Source organism: Mugil cephalus, chromosome 8 (assembly GCF_022458985.1).
Source record: "Mugil cephalus isolate CIBA_MC_2020 chromosome 8, CIBA_Mcephalus_1.1, whole genome shotgun sequence".
Classification (NCBI taxonomy): Eukaryota; Metazoa; Chordata; class Actinopteri; order Mugiliformes; family Mugilidae; genus Mugil; species Mugil cephalus.
This window is the reverse complement of record NC_061777.1, coordinates 19933722-19946560: the sequence shown is the minus strand read 5'-3', so window position 1 is coordinate 19946560 and position 12839 is coordinate 19933722. Positions and strand designations below refer to the sequence as shown.

The 12839-nt window shown below is 40.0% G+C and overlaps 1 protein-coding gene across 1 annotated transcript; it reads right to left on the bottom strand.

Moving 5' to 3' along the window:
• Nucleotides 1-32: 32 nt before the first annotated feature.
• piwil1 (piwi-like RNA-mediated gene silencing 1) lies at nucleotides 33-12525 on the bottom strand. The gene is made up of 21 exons (XM_047591763.1): nucleotides 12388-12525; nucleotides 11886-11997; nucleotides 8977-9079; nucleotides 8696-8824; nucleotides 8374-8588; nucleotides 7901-8022; nucleotides 7652-7732; nucleotides 6846-7043; nucleotides 6560-6668; nucleotides 6249-6375; nucleotides 5529-5646; nucleotides 4107-4221; nucleotides 3825-4012; nucleotides 3558-3630; nucleotides 2571-2771; nucleotides 2036-2139; nucleotides 1766-1836; nucleotides 1526-1679; nucleotides 1224-1349; nucleotides 993-1140; nucleotides 33-864 (listed from the first exon to the last, which is right to left on the bottom strand). The coding sequence occupies exons 2-21, from the start codon at nucleotides 11952-11954 to the stop codon at nucleotides 748-750; spliced, it is 2568 nt and encodes an 855-aa protein (XP_047447719.1). The 5' UTR covers nucleotides 11955-11997; nucleotides 12388-12525; the 3' UTR covers nucleotides 33-747.
• Nucleotides 12526-12839: the final 314 nt, after the last annotated feature.

The following is a 12839-nucleotide window of genomic DNA, read 5'->3' as shown; positions in this document are numbered from 1 at the left end:
GTTAGTCTCATTTACTCATTAGATTACAGACATACAACACAAACAAAGGTTTATTAGAACCATTCAGTAACAAAAACTGTTTTTTCTCTCTACAGAACAGCAGGTTCACTGGCATTAGAAAAATTAAAGGTTATATTATATAAACAAAAGATTGGATTTTTACTTCCTTAAGGCAAAACCCAGTAAGTTATATTGCTAACAGGGTTTTAAGTGATAATGAAATGTTGTCTAATTTATTTGAAAAACTCAAAGCTATATTTTAGTTGGGAGATCTGAATCCACTTAACAAAACTTTAATGTGGAGTAAGGTTCCTTCACACACGGTATTTTTTGTCAAATTCCCTCAACATGAGCCGCTCACTCTGAACTGCAATCAAGTACCGTGTCCCTGTTCGCTCTCTTCAGTGAGTGTTGCTTTGGCAACGCTTGTTCAATATATTTGTCTGTGCATCAGACTGAGCACTGAGGGTTTGTTGTTTGTTTAGCTTTTCTTATTCAATCATCGAGTGTCTTTCCTGGGAACAGCTTACTCCATGTCCAACAAGTGCACGTCCAACAGTAAACAAGGTAATGTTCATTTTTAGTGCCTTTGGATCTGACTCATTACTGCACAGGACTGTCAGACTAAAACTAATGTCATAAACTAAAACAATCTCCAAACAGTCAAAACATAATTTTTCATAGACGCAGGAATGCTTCAATGCAACTTCAGGGTTGGAACCAAACACGTGGCTCATCTTTCCATCCTTAAAGGTAAAAGAGGTAGTCATCCAGGTGCATACTGGGCTCCTTATGAATGCTCTGACCCACGAGGAAGGCCAGTTTGTGGGCGTACTGGCAGGGAGCGGGCACTCGGATGATCCCCTGCAGCACAAACAGAGAAAATGAAGCATGTCTAACAATTTCCACAGACACTTCGACCTTAATGCATTTCTTGCCTTTAATTATACTCATCTGTGATTACTACGTAGTTAATCTGTGAGATATCCTACCTGCCAGTTGTAGTACATGTGGCACAGCTTGTAGGTCAGTCGCTGCATATGATCAGGTTTGAGTCCACTGGTGTCATACACAACATTGTAGTGGGTCGGTGTCACGCATCCAAGGTTTACAGATTGGCTCACGATAAAAAAGTCGAACCTGGCAAGTGCAGGTTGCCAACAGTTAAAATACTGCAGCAACTTTGTCAATACATGACAAAATAATAAAAAAACAAAACAAACCACTCGGGGCGGGTGACTTCCATGTCCACGACAGTGCCTGGAGGAGGGTTGGACACCTTTCCATCGATGTGGGCAAAGAATCTGGTGTTGATGCGCTTCTTCACCACCACCACAGTCAGCTTGGGCCTATGGCAAATAAAAAAAAAAAGGGATAAAGGGTCCACATCAAATCACCACTTGATCAGTTGTTGCCAGAACTTGTGTGTTCAGTACCTGTTCTTTTCAAAGTAATTGACATTTCAAAGGACACGGTGTTTCAATACGTCGGCCACATAAGTAAACACACCAACTGGACTACTCACAAGTAGTCTGTCCCCATGGACTTGATGGAGTCCATGATCTGTGAGACCTCATAGTTGACTATGCTGTGCAGCTGGCCATCTCCCACTCCGTCTCGGTACACAACAATGCGTGAAGGCAGGCAGTTGTTGAACTTCAGGTAGCTTTTCAGTGCAGCTAGACAACAAAGTTATGACAGTTAATCTGAGATTGTTTAACTGTACATCAAAATAAAAATTTGCTTAACTGACTAAACAACTTACCACTTAAAGCGTTCTTCAGCCCGTCCATGATTTCCTGGCCTTTGTGCTGCAGCACACACTTTGAGAACCACCTTGAAAGAAAATGGAAATAGGAAATATAACTAAATCAAACACTGGGAGTCCACAGAAAGAGCAGCTATAATGCCAACGTGCACACATGAAAAGCATCATAAAAGCAGAAATATGGACAACAGTACAATTTTTCCAAATAAAATTAAATGGGCACTTAGCCCCTCATGACGGTAGCTCGTCTCTGTAGAAGATACTAACCTGGTCATGTTCTGGTTGAGGCTGGCCACTAAAGCTCCAACTGAACGTTTCCCAGCAACAATGTCATGGTAGCAGTCAATGCCTACGATCATCAACTGTTTGAGCTGCACAAATAGTTTAAGATCAGTAAACAGCACAGTGTTTTACAGACGTTCATATATTTAATGCAACATTAACCTTTGACCAGACTCAAACTATTACAGAAACTAATGTCCACAGATACATATAATTTCAAGATAATGAACAATTTGTAGAAGCATCTGGGTTTAGGGCTTAAAGAAAACTGCAAACAAGAAAGAGGAAACAGACCCTTGCACATTAGGGGACTGACTTTGGATGTGTATTTAAGTCAAACCCCTTTGAAGAACACATCTACTCAGACACAAAGACTCCACATGTGACACGAGCCATTTCCATTCAAATCTCCTCTAACAACTACTGAGTTTATCCAGTGCAAACGACTACATTCTCTTTCCTTTAATACAAGTTAACATTTTATTCATTGTATAAAACTAATAATGCGCAAGCGACTTACAGGGATTTCCACACTCCAGAGCTCTCCTCCCATCTTGCAAGCCATCTGCAATGCAATCTTGGTAGCCACAGTCATGAGGGCCTGAGGTCGGCTCAGGGTACGGGACAAGACACACTGGCTGGGAACGGGACAGTCCACACAGAGGTACTTCTTTACACTGTCGTACTTGTCTTTCCTGTTGCTGGAGAGTACGACTACCACCTAAAAAACAAAAACCACACTCGTATGCCTTGTACTGCTTTGTTAATCTTTATCACTATCACATCTCTGTGCTGAAAAACACAACATTCAGATGCCATTCAGGTGTTTCCTGACTTAATTTGTACCCCACTCTGCCCCTTTCCCCCCCAATCGTAATGCACCACAACACATCCAGGGTCACAAGGTCACGGTGCAGGGTTATGTGAAATAGGGACACACTCCACTCATCCCTTGGTACGGCTCGGGGGACCTGGTCCTCTGCACTTGGGTGTCTCAGAGATCTGTGGCCCTGCTGCAGATGGTTTGGTCGAGTACCTGCGGTCAGTGTCTCTTCGCTAGGCTTTGTCATCTGTGCATGGCGATGGGTCCTTGGTGGCTGATGGTGGCTGGTCTGGGTGATGGCTCGCCGCTTTAAATCTCCTCTCTGACCGGCACTATGGCTATATTTGTGTTTATTCCACATGCACCGTATGATATCCGAACTAGTTCCATGTTATTGATGAGGAGCCTAGTTTAGCATAAGTTGCGTCACGTGCTCCTACATCATCAACTTGCATTTATCACATTTATATTTTGGCATTACATCATGTAAAAAGTTATTGCCCATTCCTAAGAGGAGAGGTTTTGTCTTATTTCCTGCACTCTGCAGGTTTATGGTTATTTCTTGCTTCATGTTCATGGCTGGTGAAGCTGTGCCTCTTTGCATTTCCACTAGGGGACCATTAATGTTACATTTTATGACTTTTGAATGAGCTCAGCTATTAAACTTTATATTTCGTCACTAACCATCTGTGTTTGAGGTCCAACGTTGTACTGCATGGCTCTGAGGAGAGACTCTTGATTGTCTTCATACTCAACCCTGTATAAAAAACGATGACATGGGATGAAGTTGGGCAACGATAAACTGACTATAAAGTTAAGAAATGTAAAACCTTTAACTTCCACTATGAAGAATTAAGAAGTGAAATAGCTGTTAGACAAAGTAACCAGTAACTCTTTTACAACTTAGAAATAAATCATATCCCATCTATACGAATCACTTCCTTTACTCACATGACAGCTCTCTGCAGGCGGATTCCCACTGGTGGTGAGACTTTGCCGAGGGACTGCAGGAGGGCCTGGGCTTCAGAGCTGTTACGACGAGTGTAAAACAAGAGCCAGTTGTTCAGCGCCGGAGCGCTGATCAGAGGCACCCCACGCATATCTCTGGACCACTCAGGTGTCCAAGGGTTGTAGTCATACTACAAAAATAGTGTTAATCTTTCAATTAAGATCATCCTAACAATCGACTGAAAATAAGAAATTGATGTAACCACAAAACCAAACATATTGTACCGATCTTGATCCTTGGAAAATCCTCTCTCCTGTCAGGACTCTGCCATTTAGAGCCAGGAGTTCATTGTCAAAGCTCAGTCCCCACTTATCCAGCTCTGCCTGTGTGTCAGCATTCCTGAAATAATTTTCAGGATTTTAATCAGAGCCAAGATTACACTGCCAGAGGATGCTGACAAAAAATATTGCCATTATATTCTACACATGTGTAGAGACAATTACGGTTTCATTTAGTTTGACATATTTAAACATATTTAAATTGTTATGTCTGTAATGTCAGTAACAGCGCGACCAGCTACAATAACAAATGATGTTGTATTCTGCACGCAACAGTTTTTCCTCATTCATAAAACGCTACAACTGGGGATATTTTTGGGGACAGGTCATCCAAAACGGGGACATCTAGTCACCATAACTGACCGAAGGATGAGGCTGCTTTCTCCAGACTCATTTGCTGGCTCTCGTCATACTCCAGCTACTCCAGTTCCATATTATTGATGAGCCGTTAGCTACTGGTGAGGTTTTTATCTACTAGTGGAAATACAAAGCTCACTGGCTGCAAGCCAAGGCGAGGACGTGGAGAACATCGCAAGGGCCAACATCATCAACTTGAGTTTATCACATCTATTGCGAGACGGCAAATTCTTATGGTGGGAATTGTTTTTGGCGGCTTATCGTGTACTAACTAATTGATAAAATTGGCTCGTATTCCTATGTCTATGTCTGGTCACACTTATATTCTCTGTCATCTTGAGACTCTTGGACAAAACAATTTCCCTGCAGGGATCAATAAAGTGATCTTAAAAAAATAAATTAATGCCAGGGGACCAGATGTGAACAGATGTGATGAAAACATGACAGCGGCAGAGTGACACACAACGTTACACAGCAAGTATCCATGAGTGTCTCCAAAGTGAAAGTGGTCCAGATCTACACATGTGACACAACGGCAGTAAACTCTGATGATTACTTTTAAACGGTCTTCCAGTATGATGACAGACACAAAAAGGATAGAACAGCAAATGATACCATTTGTTTCTTCATTTCAGAAACGTGAGCTGTCTTTCACATTTGCTGTTTCCATTACCTCGAGAACTGTGCAAAACCTAAATACTGCAATAAAAAAACGGTAATGAAAACGCCTACATTTAAAAAGAAAACCTCTCAAATAGAGACATAGAGTGTATTCATGTTAATGCATTCTGTGAACTGATATACTGAGAGCTTCCCAGTGGGATGGGATCACACATATTTACGCCTGGTGGCCTCATCAGGACTTTCAGGGCCGTCAAATGAAATCACTGATTGGTGTCAAATCTATGTTAACATAACTGGATGCTTCCATCATTTCTGAGTTAGACACATTTGGCTTAAATTACGCAAAACGCACTCAAGTGATGCACTTTGTAACATATTCCAACCTACCTCTGTATATTACTGACAAATCTGTTGAGACGTCCCACTCTCTGCTCTGGGCTCAGTCGCGTGTGCTCACTCAAGTCCTTCATGATGTTTCTGTCATCTCGCATCTTATCAGTCAAGCCTGTAAAACACAAGAGTTTACTTTAAATATGGATATATTTCATTGCAAGGATGAACAAACCCATGGAAACAGAGTGTTATTTTAACTCATTAAAAAAAATAAAAAAAATAACAAAGAACATCTACAACATCTGCCTAGAAAACCAGTTTACAAACGGGTTAATATTTACTACACTTGTCCACTTTCCCACAGGATCCAGCTCTGCATTTGACAGGGACACACGTCACACAAACATTAGGTTCGGTATCACTTTCTTTTAAGGTGCTTTACATCTTGCTTGGATTAGTTTTCCTTTTGAAGCAGGTGTACACCAATCTATATTGCTACAATTGTGGTTACTGTTTGTGAAATTCTGACAGCTTCCTATTGTACATTAAGGCCCCATTATTCATGAGTACAGACTGCATCTAGCACACACTGTTTCCAACATTTTGTAAAAAGTAAAACAATCTGACTTAATGATTCCTCTTCAATCATGGTACTAAGCTTTAGTCATGACAAAATTATACTTGCAATCTGTTGCACTATAATAAATCTTTCTTTAAATTCTGAAATGTTGCTGTGGTACATTTCATTGAGGGCTCTGCAGAGTACGACTGAACCTGTGAGGTAGCACAGCTCTGGAATAAGCATGGCTGGACCAGGAGGGGGTCCTCCAGAAGGACCCATCCTCTTCACGTAGCTGACCAGCAGCGCCTGCTGTGTATCCTTGATGTCCAGGTTGTATTGCTAAGAACAGAAAGAATAAGTATTGCAGTGTATTGCAGAGTGATTTCTGAGTGAGGCCATTTAACACCCAGTACTAATTTTAATGTCTTTTCCCTTCAGGTTCAGGTTTTTGTGAAGCGTCTTGAGACAATTTGTATCGTTATTGACGCTATATAAATAAAATGTAATTGAAATTGACACTTACAGACTTGAAGTAGGCCATGAAGGAAATTTCAGTGTCTCCCCTGTTGAAGGTGTTGTTGGGATTGTGATCCCACGCAATGTCATCAATCCTGTAGGTTTTGTTGTTGTACCTACAAAATGACAACATAAGATACAGTCCAGCTTAAGAATATCAGGATTGGTTAAGTTACACACAGGCACTTTGATGCACTTCCTAAAATGGTGAAACATGCTTTAAAAACCAGTCGTATAAAGATAAAAGACTTGCATATGAATATTAGTAATTCTGCATGATCTGTAGTTCCTACTTGGTGAGAACCACGAGCCCAATAAGCTCCTTAGCGCAGATGTCAAAGAAGCGTTGATCTCCAAACCGATGCCTCAGGCTGATCATGAAGTCGAGTACTGTCTCACTACGCAGGACCTTGTGGCTCACGTCAGTGCACATCATGATGGATGACTCATACTGCAAGATGGTGGTGGCGTAGCCGGGCCAAATGGTCAGCCTACAAGGAACGCAACAAAGCAATTAATGTATGTGCAGAAGCAAAATGGTTTCACCTGAAAGTGTGCACCAAAACCAAAACAAATGGGCAAGTGACCAAGTGTAATTAATTAAAATCACAAAAAATGTGTGATTATATAATGTTTTCTACACTGTCTTAACTAAAACGCTTTTGCAGCATGCAGCTTTTGTGCACACTATGGCATTTTGATCTTTAAAAAAAAAAGAAAAACTACACAATTATTGATGAATGCCACAAAAGTTGTGCATATGAACAATTTAAGATGAAACCTGCACAAAGAAAATTTGACTGTTTGCTGCTGAAACAAAAAAATATCATTAGGTCTTCTGCTATTTCCGACTCTAATCCAAATCATTTATTTACACAGCACATGTTATGTTATGTATGGAATTTTTTTTTTTTTTTTGAAAAGTCAAAGTAATGGAATTGGACTCATATACAGTGTCGCTGCAATATAAACCTCTGACATCACTTCTCTGAAACTTGCTTTAGACAGTTTACGAGAATGGATTAAAATGCATCTTAAAAAAAACACACCGTTTCCAGAAAACCAATGACAAACCAAAACACAAAAATGATTGATATACTTATGTTGTGGGATGTTGAGTGGATCATTGGGGTTGTAGTAGTTGCGTCCAATCTGCTGCATGTTGAGGATTCTCAAGATCCTGTAAAGATTAAATAATATAAAAGATGAGACATTTGGAAGTTTCCAATGATGAACAATTGTGATTACAATCACTAGCAAATCCACTTATGTGGCTGATGCGTTACCAATTTGATCCCTTACTGTGAATTACTTACTGTTAAGAGGACCTGAAAACTGGAACACTTACTTTCTGAAGATGATATTATAAAACTGAATGCACACCAGTGAGGTAGGTGGCAGTTCGTTTGTCAGAGTCACAGTGATCTGAACCTTTTCTCCGTTCTTGGTCGTGCTGTACAGCAACGTTTCCTAAACAAGGTGAGAAATTTCATCACAAGGAAAGAAACACAAATTTGTCGTGGGGGAACAAAATTTACCCATCTTCCCTCCCAAAGACGAGTTTAGACGATAGCAGTCTCAGGTTCACTTATTCAAGCATGTTGCAGGTTTGTTTCTGGAGTCAAACTAGTAAAACACAATGAAAACTATCCAACAGTGATTTACCATATTGATAGATTTTCTTAGAATTTATTGATCCACAAAGAAAATGAATTGGTCATAGTAGCGTAACCATTACAAAAGATGAACTGTTAGCAGCTGTTAAAGTGGCTGTATATGTATGTATACTAGTTCTAAATACCCGACGATTGTGTAATTTACCTTGCTGTGCAATCTGCGAGGCAGAAAAAGCTGAGCTCCATCAAAGCTCCGTGCTGAGCCAATTACTTCCTCGTGCTGGAAGAGGAGGGCAGTTCTCAGGCGTCGCGACTCCATCTGTGGTTTGTAGTCCACATGGTACTGATAAAGAACCCACTGAGGGCGGGACAGGATGCGAAAGAAGTTTGATCTCAGGTGAATGAGAGAACCGGTAGTTCCTGAAAAAGGACACACAAAAACAATTATAACAAAAAGTTATTTAGCATCTCATTAAAATTTGCACCTATGGGAACATGTTCACACATGTTACTTAAAAATGACAGACCACACTTTGATTCCTTCACATGTTCCATCGCCTGTCTGGTGTTGATCCCTATGTCATGGAAATCCCTGCGGCGTCCACCTCGCTCTCCCAGCCTTACCTGCTGAAATCCAGCAGAAATCTGTACAACATCTGTTAAAACAAATCAGGAGAGTTAGGACACGTGTGTGCAAATCAGTAATGTACAGTTCATATAGTTTACAGTTGTGTTTGCCCTTTTTTGAATGCAATCATTAGAAATGCTTAATTCCATTCCAAGAAACAGCCAAGACATTTGACTGTACCTTCACTGCTAAAGGGTCCTGGAGCACCTTTCTGCCTCCCTCTACCGACCAGCTTCCCCTCTGTGGGAGCGGAAGTCCCTGGTTGGGCTTCTTGGGCCTGGCTCTTTAAGAATGAAGAATGTTAAGGTTGTTGACCCAGAATCTCCAGTCTGATATGTGTTAACAAACATCCAGCTCTGTCATTCTGTAGTGACTGCAACCAACAGTTCTCATGAGGACTATTGCTGCCTTAAACTGACGTCATGTTCACCAAGCGTCGTATGAATGTCTACCTCTTGTGGTATTCACAACCTCAAATACTTTTGAGGTCTGCATGTATGAGTCAGGCGCACAACTCCCCGTGTGACAAGTGTGTGGATTATCCTCAGAAACTTGCTCAAAGTAAAATCTTCACAACTCGACACCACCACGAATAAGAAAATAGTTTGCATACTAGATATAAACTAGAGATAATGAATCAGAACGGACAAGAACACAGATAATCCTGAACATAACCAAGTCCCATATGTGAGGTCAGTTGTGCGTCAAGTACAGCAAAGACATTATTTAAGTTCAAGTAAGCAAACCATGTCGTTTAACAGGCACACTTTTATTGTGTAACCACAGAAAACAGGCAAAGCACAGCACTGTCAGTTGGAGCATGTGTTAGTAGCCAGTGGTACACAGGAAAACAAACAGTTTGATTAGTCATAAAAATACATTTAACATGCCCCTTTATGATTGTTATCATTTTCAATGTAAACATGGTAGTAATTCAAATATATGATGATTTTAAAGAATGTATTTTGTGGCGCTGTTATACTGTTTGAATTAAACACTTAAGTACGACAAACCACAGCCTCCAAAATTCAAAGTTAATAAAATCAACAGCTTCACTAGAATGCATTCATTTCCATGAGTATGCTTAATTACCTGTGTAGTGAGAATAGAGGATATGCATTGACGTTAATGCTGTCCGGGGTCACTGCCGCCGCAAGTGGCAAAAACACAGTGAAGTGTGGCAGTAAATACAGCGAGACCAGAAAAAATGTGGATCATCAGATCAAATTAAGGGCAATTGGACTCGACAATGATCCACACCAACTAGTATGGATTTGGAAAAGTGGATTGGCCGCAGTTTCAGTTAGTTTTAGGTCATTTCAGTAATAATAAATGTAGCTGAATAAAAGATGCTAACACTAAGAGCTTTACAGAGAAGTAACGTTATCCATACAATACTGCAGTGTCCAAACAGACAATAAAGGGATGAAGTGGAGTGATCAAATATTCCATTTATTATTTATTATGGGAACTGAAATAGCCACTGTCGGCCATAGCACGCCTCCACAATGCACCTTGAGAAGTAACTTAAGGTATGACTTCATCAAAAAATACAGCATACGTGAATATCACCTGGAGATATCTGTAAAACTATATCTGACTGCTTTTCAAATCTGTTGGTTCAGTCAATCACACAACTGCTCTTCACCTTTTTTTTTTTTAATTAATTTGACAATTTAGACGGTATTAAAGCCTATGATTCAAAATAATGTGGCCAGTCCCACACTCAGGGGGGTGTGGCCCCAGGCAGCAGTGATGTCAATAGTCACTCAATAGTCACTTTTTGTCACTCAGTGGCCGTAACCACGGAGACGTCCGCTTGCTGTGACGTCACATGCATACCCTCTATAGTTCATTGAGCAAACTTAATAAAAAACAGTATGCAAATTGAATTAAATAAACATTAAATTGGTGCCCATTGTGATGCCTACATTTTGCCGGGCTGACCTGCTGTGAGAGCAGTTAGTTAAAATCCAAATGATGCCCAACCCTAGTTGGAAAGCTGAGAACAAGTTTGGCTAGGCTGAGTAGGTCTGTGATTTATTTCATGTATGTCTAATGTTGGGAGACCATCCAGATCGGTCAAACGACCGCTGCAGCTCATTGAGGAGGAGAGCGATTCAGTTCATCTTCTGAACTCAGGTCTGTGATTAGCACACGTTATTTACAACAAGATTCCTGGGATAAGCTCAACTTTATTGTTATAATTATATGTGTTGCTACAAGCAGTTCCATACTGATCCATAATTCGATCTAATGTGTAGATGTTGTAATATTTTACTGTTACAGTAAAGTTCTATTGCTATGGCTTTAGCATTGTTGCTGTTACAGTTCTGAGAATGTTTAGAACGTATTTTTTCTGTATTTTTACATATTTTGCATGCAAATATATAGGTTCACATTTCAAGTGCCAAACAAAATTTCATGTGCAATAACAATATGTTACTTGAAAATGTTGAGAATGCTTTTTTTGCACTAATTCGCCCATTGTTGAGTCCTAGACTCACAAAATGACTGGTGATTATTCTGAACATGTATAGGTTCACATTTCAAATGTCAAATCAAAACTTCATGAGCAAGAACAAAATTTATTCTCATAAAAGGCATGAAAAAACAATTCCGATTATGTATTTTTCTTGTTTTAAACTGCTTACAATTCCATGTAATGTTCAATAATCATTAACCGAATGTTGAAAAGTAAAGTATAAGTACTCCTGGGAAAGTGGACCAAAGGGACCAAAGCTCTCAGACTTGGGGCATTTCCTGACCATTTTACAGCCATAAAGACACAATATGTCCAAATCGCCATTTTTAGCCTCAGTAGGTGAATGGTTAAGGTGGCCAATCGTAACAGGACCAGCGCCTCCTTACGGTTTCTTCCCCAAATAGTCAAAAGTAAATGTTTGGCTTGCAGCTGCCAGTGAAACTCTCCATTGCTTAATTTTTTGAACACGCAGGAAAATAAATGTTCGAACATCAAGCTCACAGTATAAATCTTTTGACAAAATGGGCCCAAACGGGCACGAGGGTAACAAAATGTAAATTTCGATCACTCATTGACCAGAAATAACACTGAAAGCTGCTCTTACCGCTCCAAGTATCGGGGTCTCCTGACCGCGGGCTCTGCCTCTTGATCTTGCCCGTGCCCGACCAGTCATTTTCGGACAGTCTCGATGTTGTCGCTGATGCAAACAAGAACTTCTAAATAAGACAAAAATTAAAACCCGTGTAGCTAATGACTTCTGCCAACTCAAATTAGGAAAACATTATTAACATAAAGATGTTTTCTCTACTTCCTAAAATCAAAATGTCCGTCGTGAAAACCACTTCTTGAGGCCCACGTTCACGAGCTTGCCAACAACCACGTGCAAACAAAATTTTCCACATCTTGGGAAAATCAACTCTAACATGCTAATAAATTACACATTTATTAACAAACCTTCATTTGCTGCTATTTCTTGCTATTTAAGTTTACTTTGCTAGCTAGTATGTCAATATCGCTGTCTTTCCAGAGTGACAAAATCTCAAATAAATCTAAACTTGCAGAAGAAATTACACTCACTTTTACTAAAATGCAATAGGCATACTCACTTTTGAAGATTTATATTTCTTGTAAATCCCAGAAGCTTTCTTCCCACACCTGCGTTCACGATGACGACGACGAAAAATGCAGCAATACGGGCCTTTTCACGGACAAAAATTAATACGCTTATAAATTTAAATTAATTCTTTGTTTCAAACATGCCTCTCTTTATATTTATGAATGATTATGTTTTACGAAAAGAATCAAATGAATCAAATGAAGGTTGTCTATAAGCGCAGCTGAGAATAACAAACCACTTGAAAGCTTAAGAACTACATTTCTATGCGCAAGGATATGTTTAGCGTAGTGCTGTTGTGTGAGCATTTTTTTTTCATGGTGCGATCTCAAATGTGGGCACAAGATGGCGGCAAAGTCTAACAGGAAATATGTTCTGCCTGCTTCGCGGTTGGACTATGATTTCTAATTATGAAGATTGTAAGATAACATCTACAGAAATAAG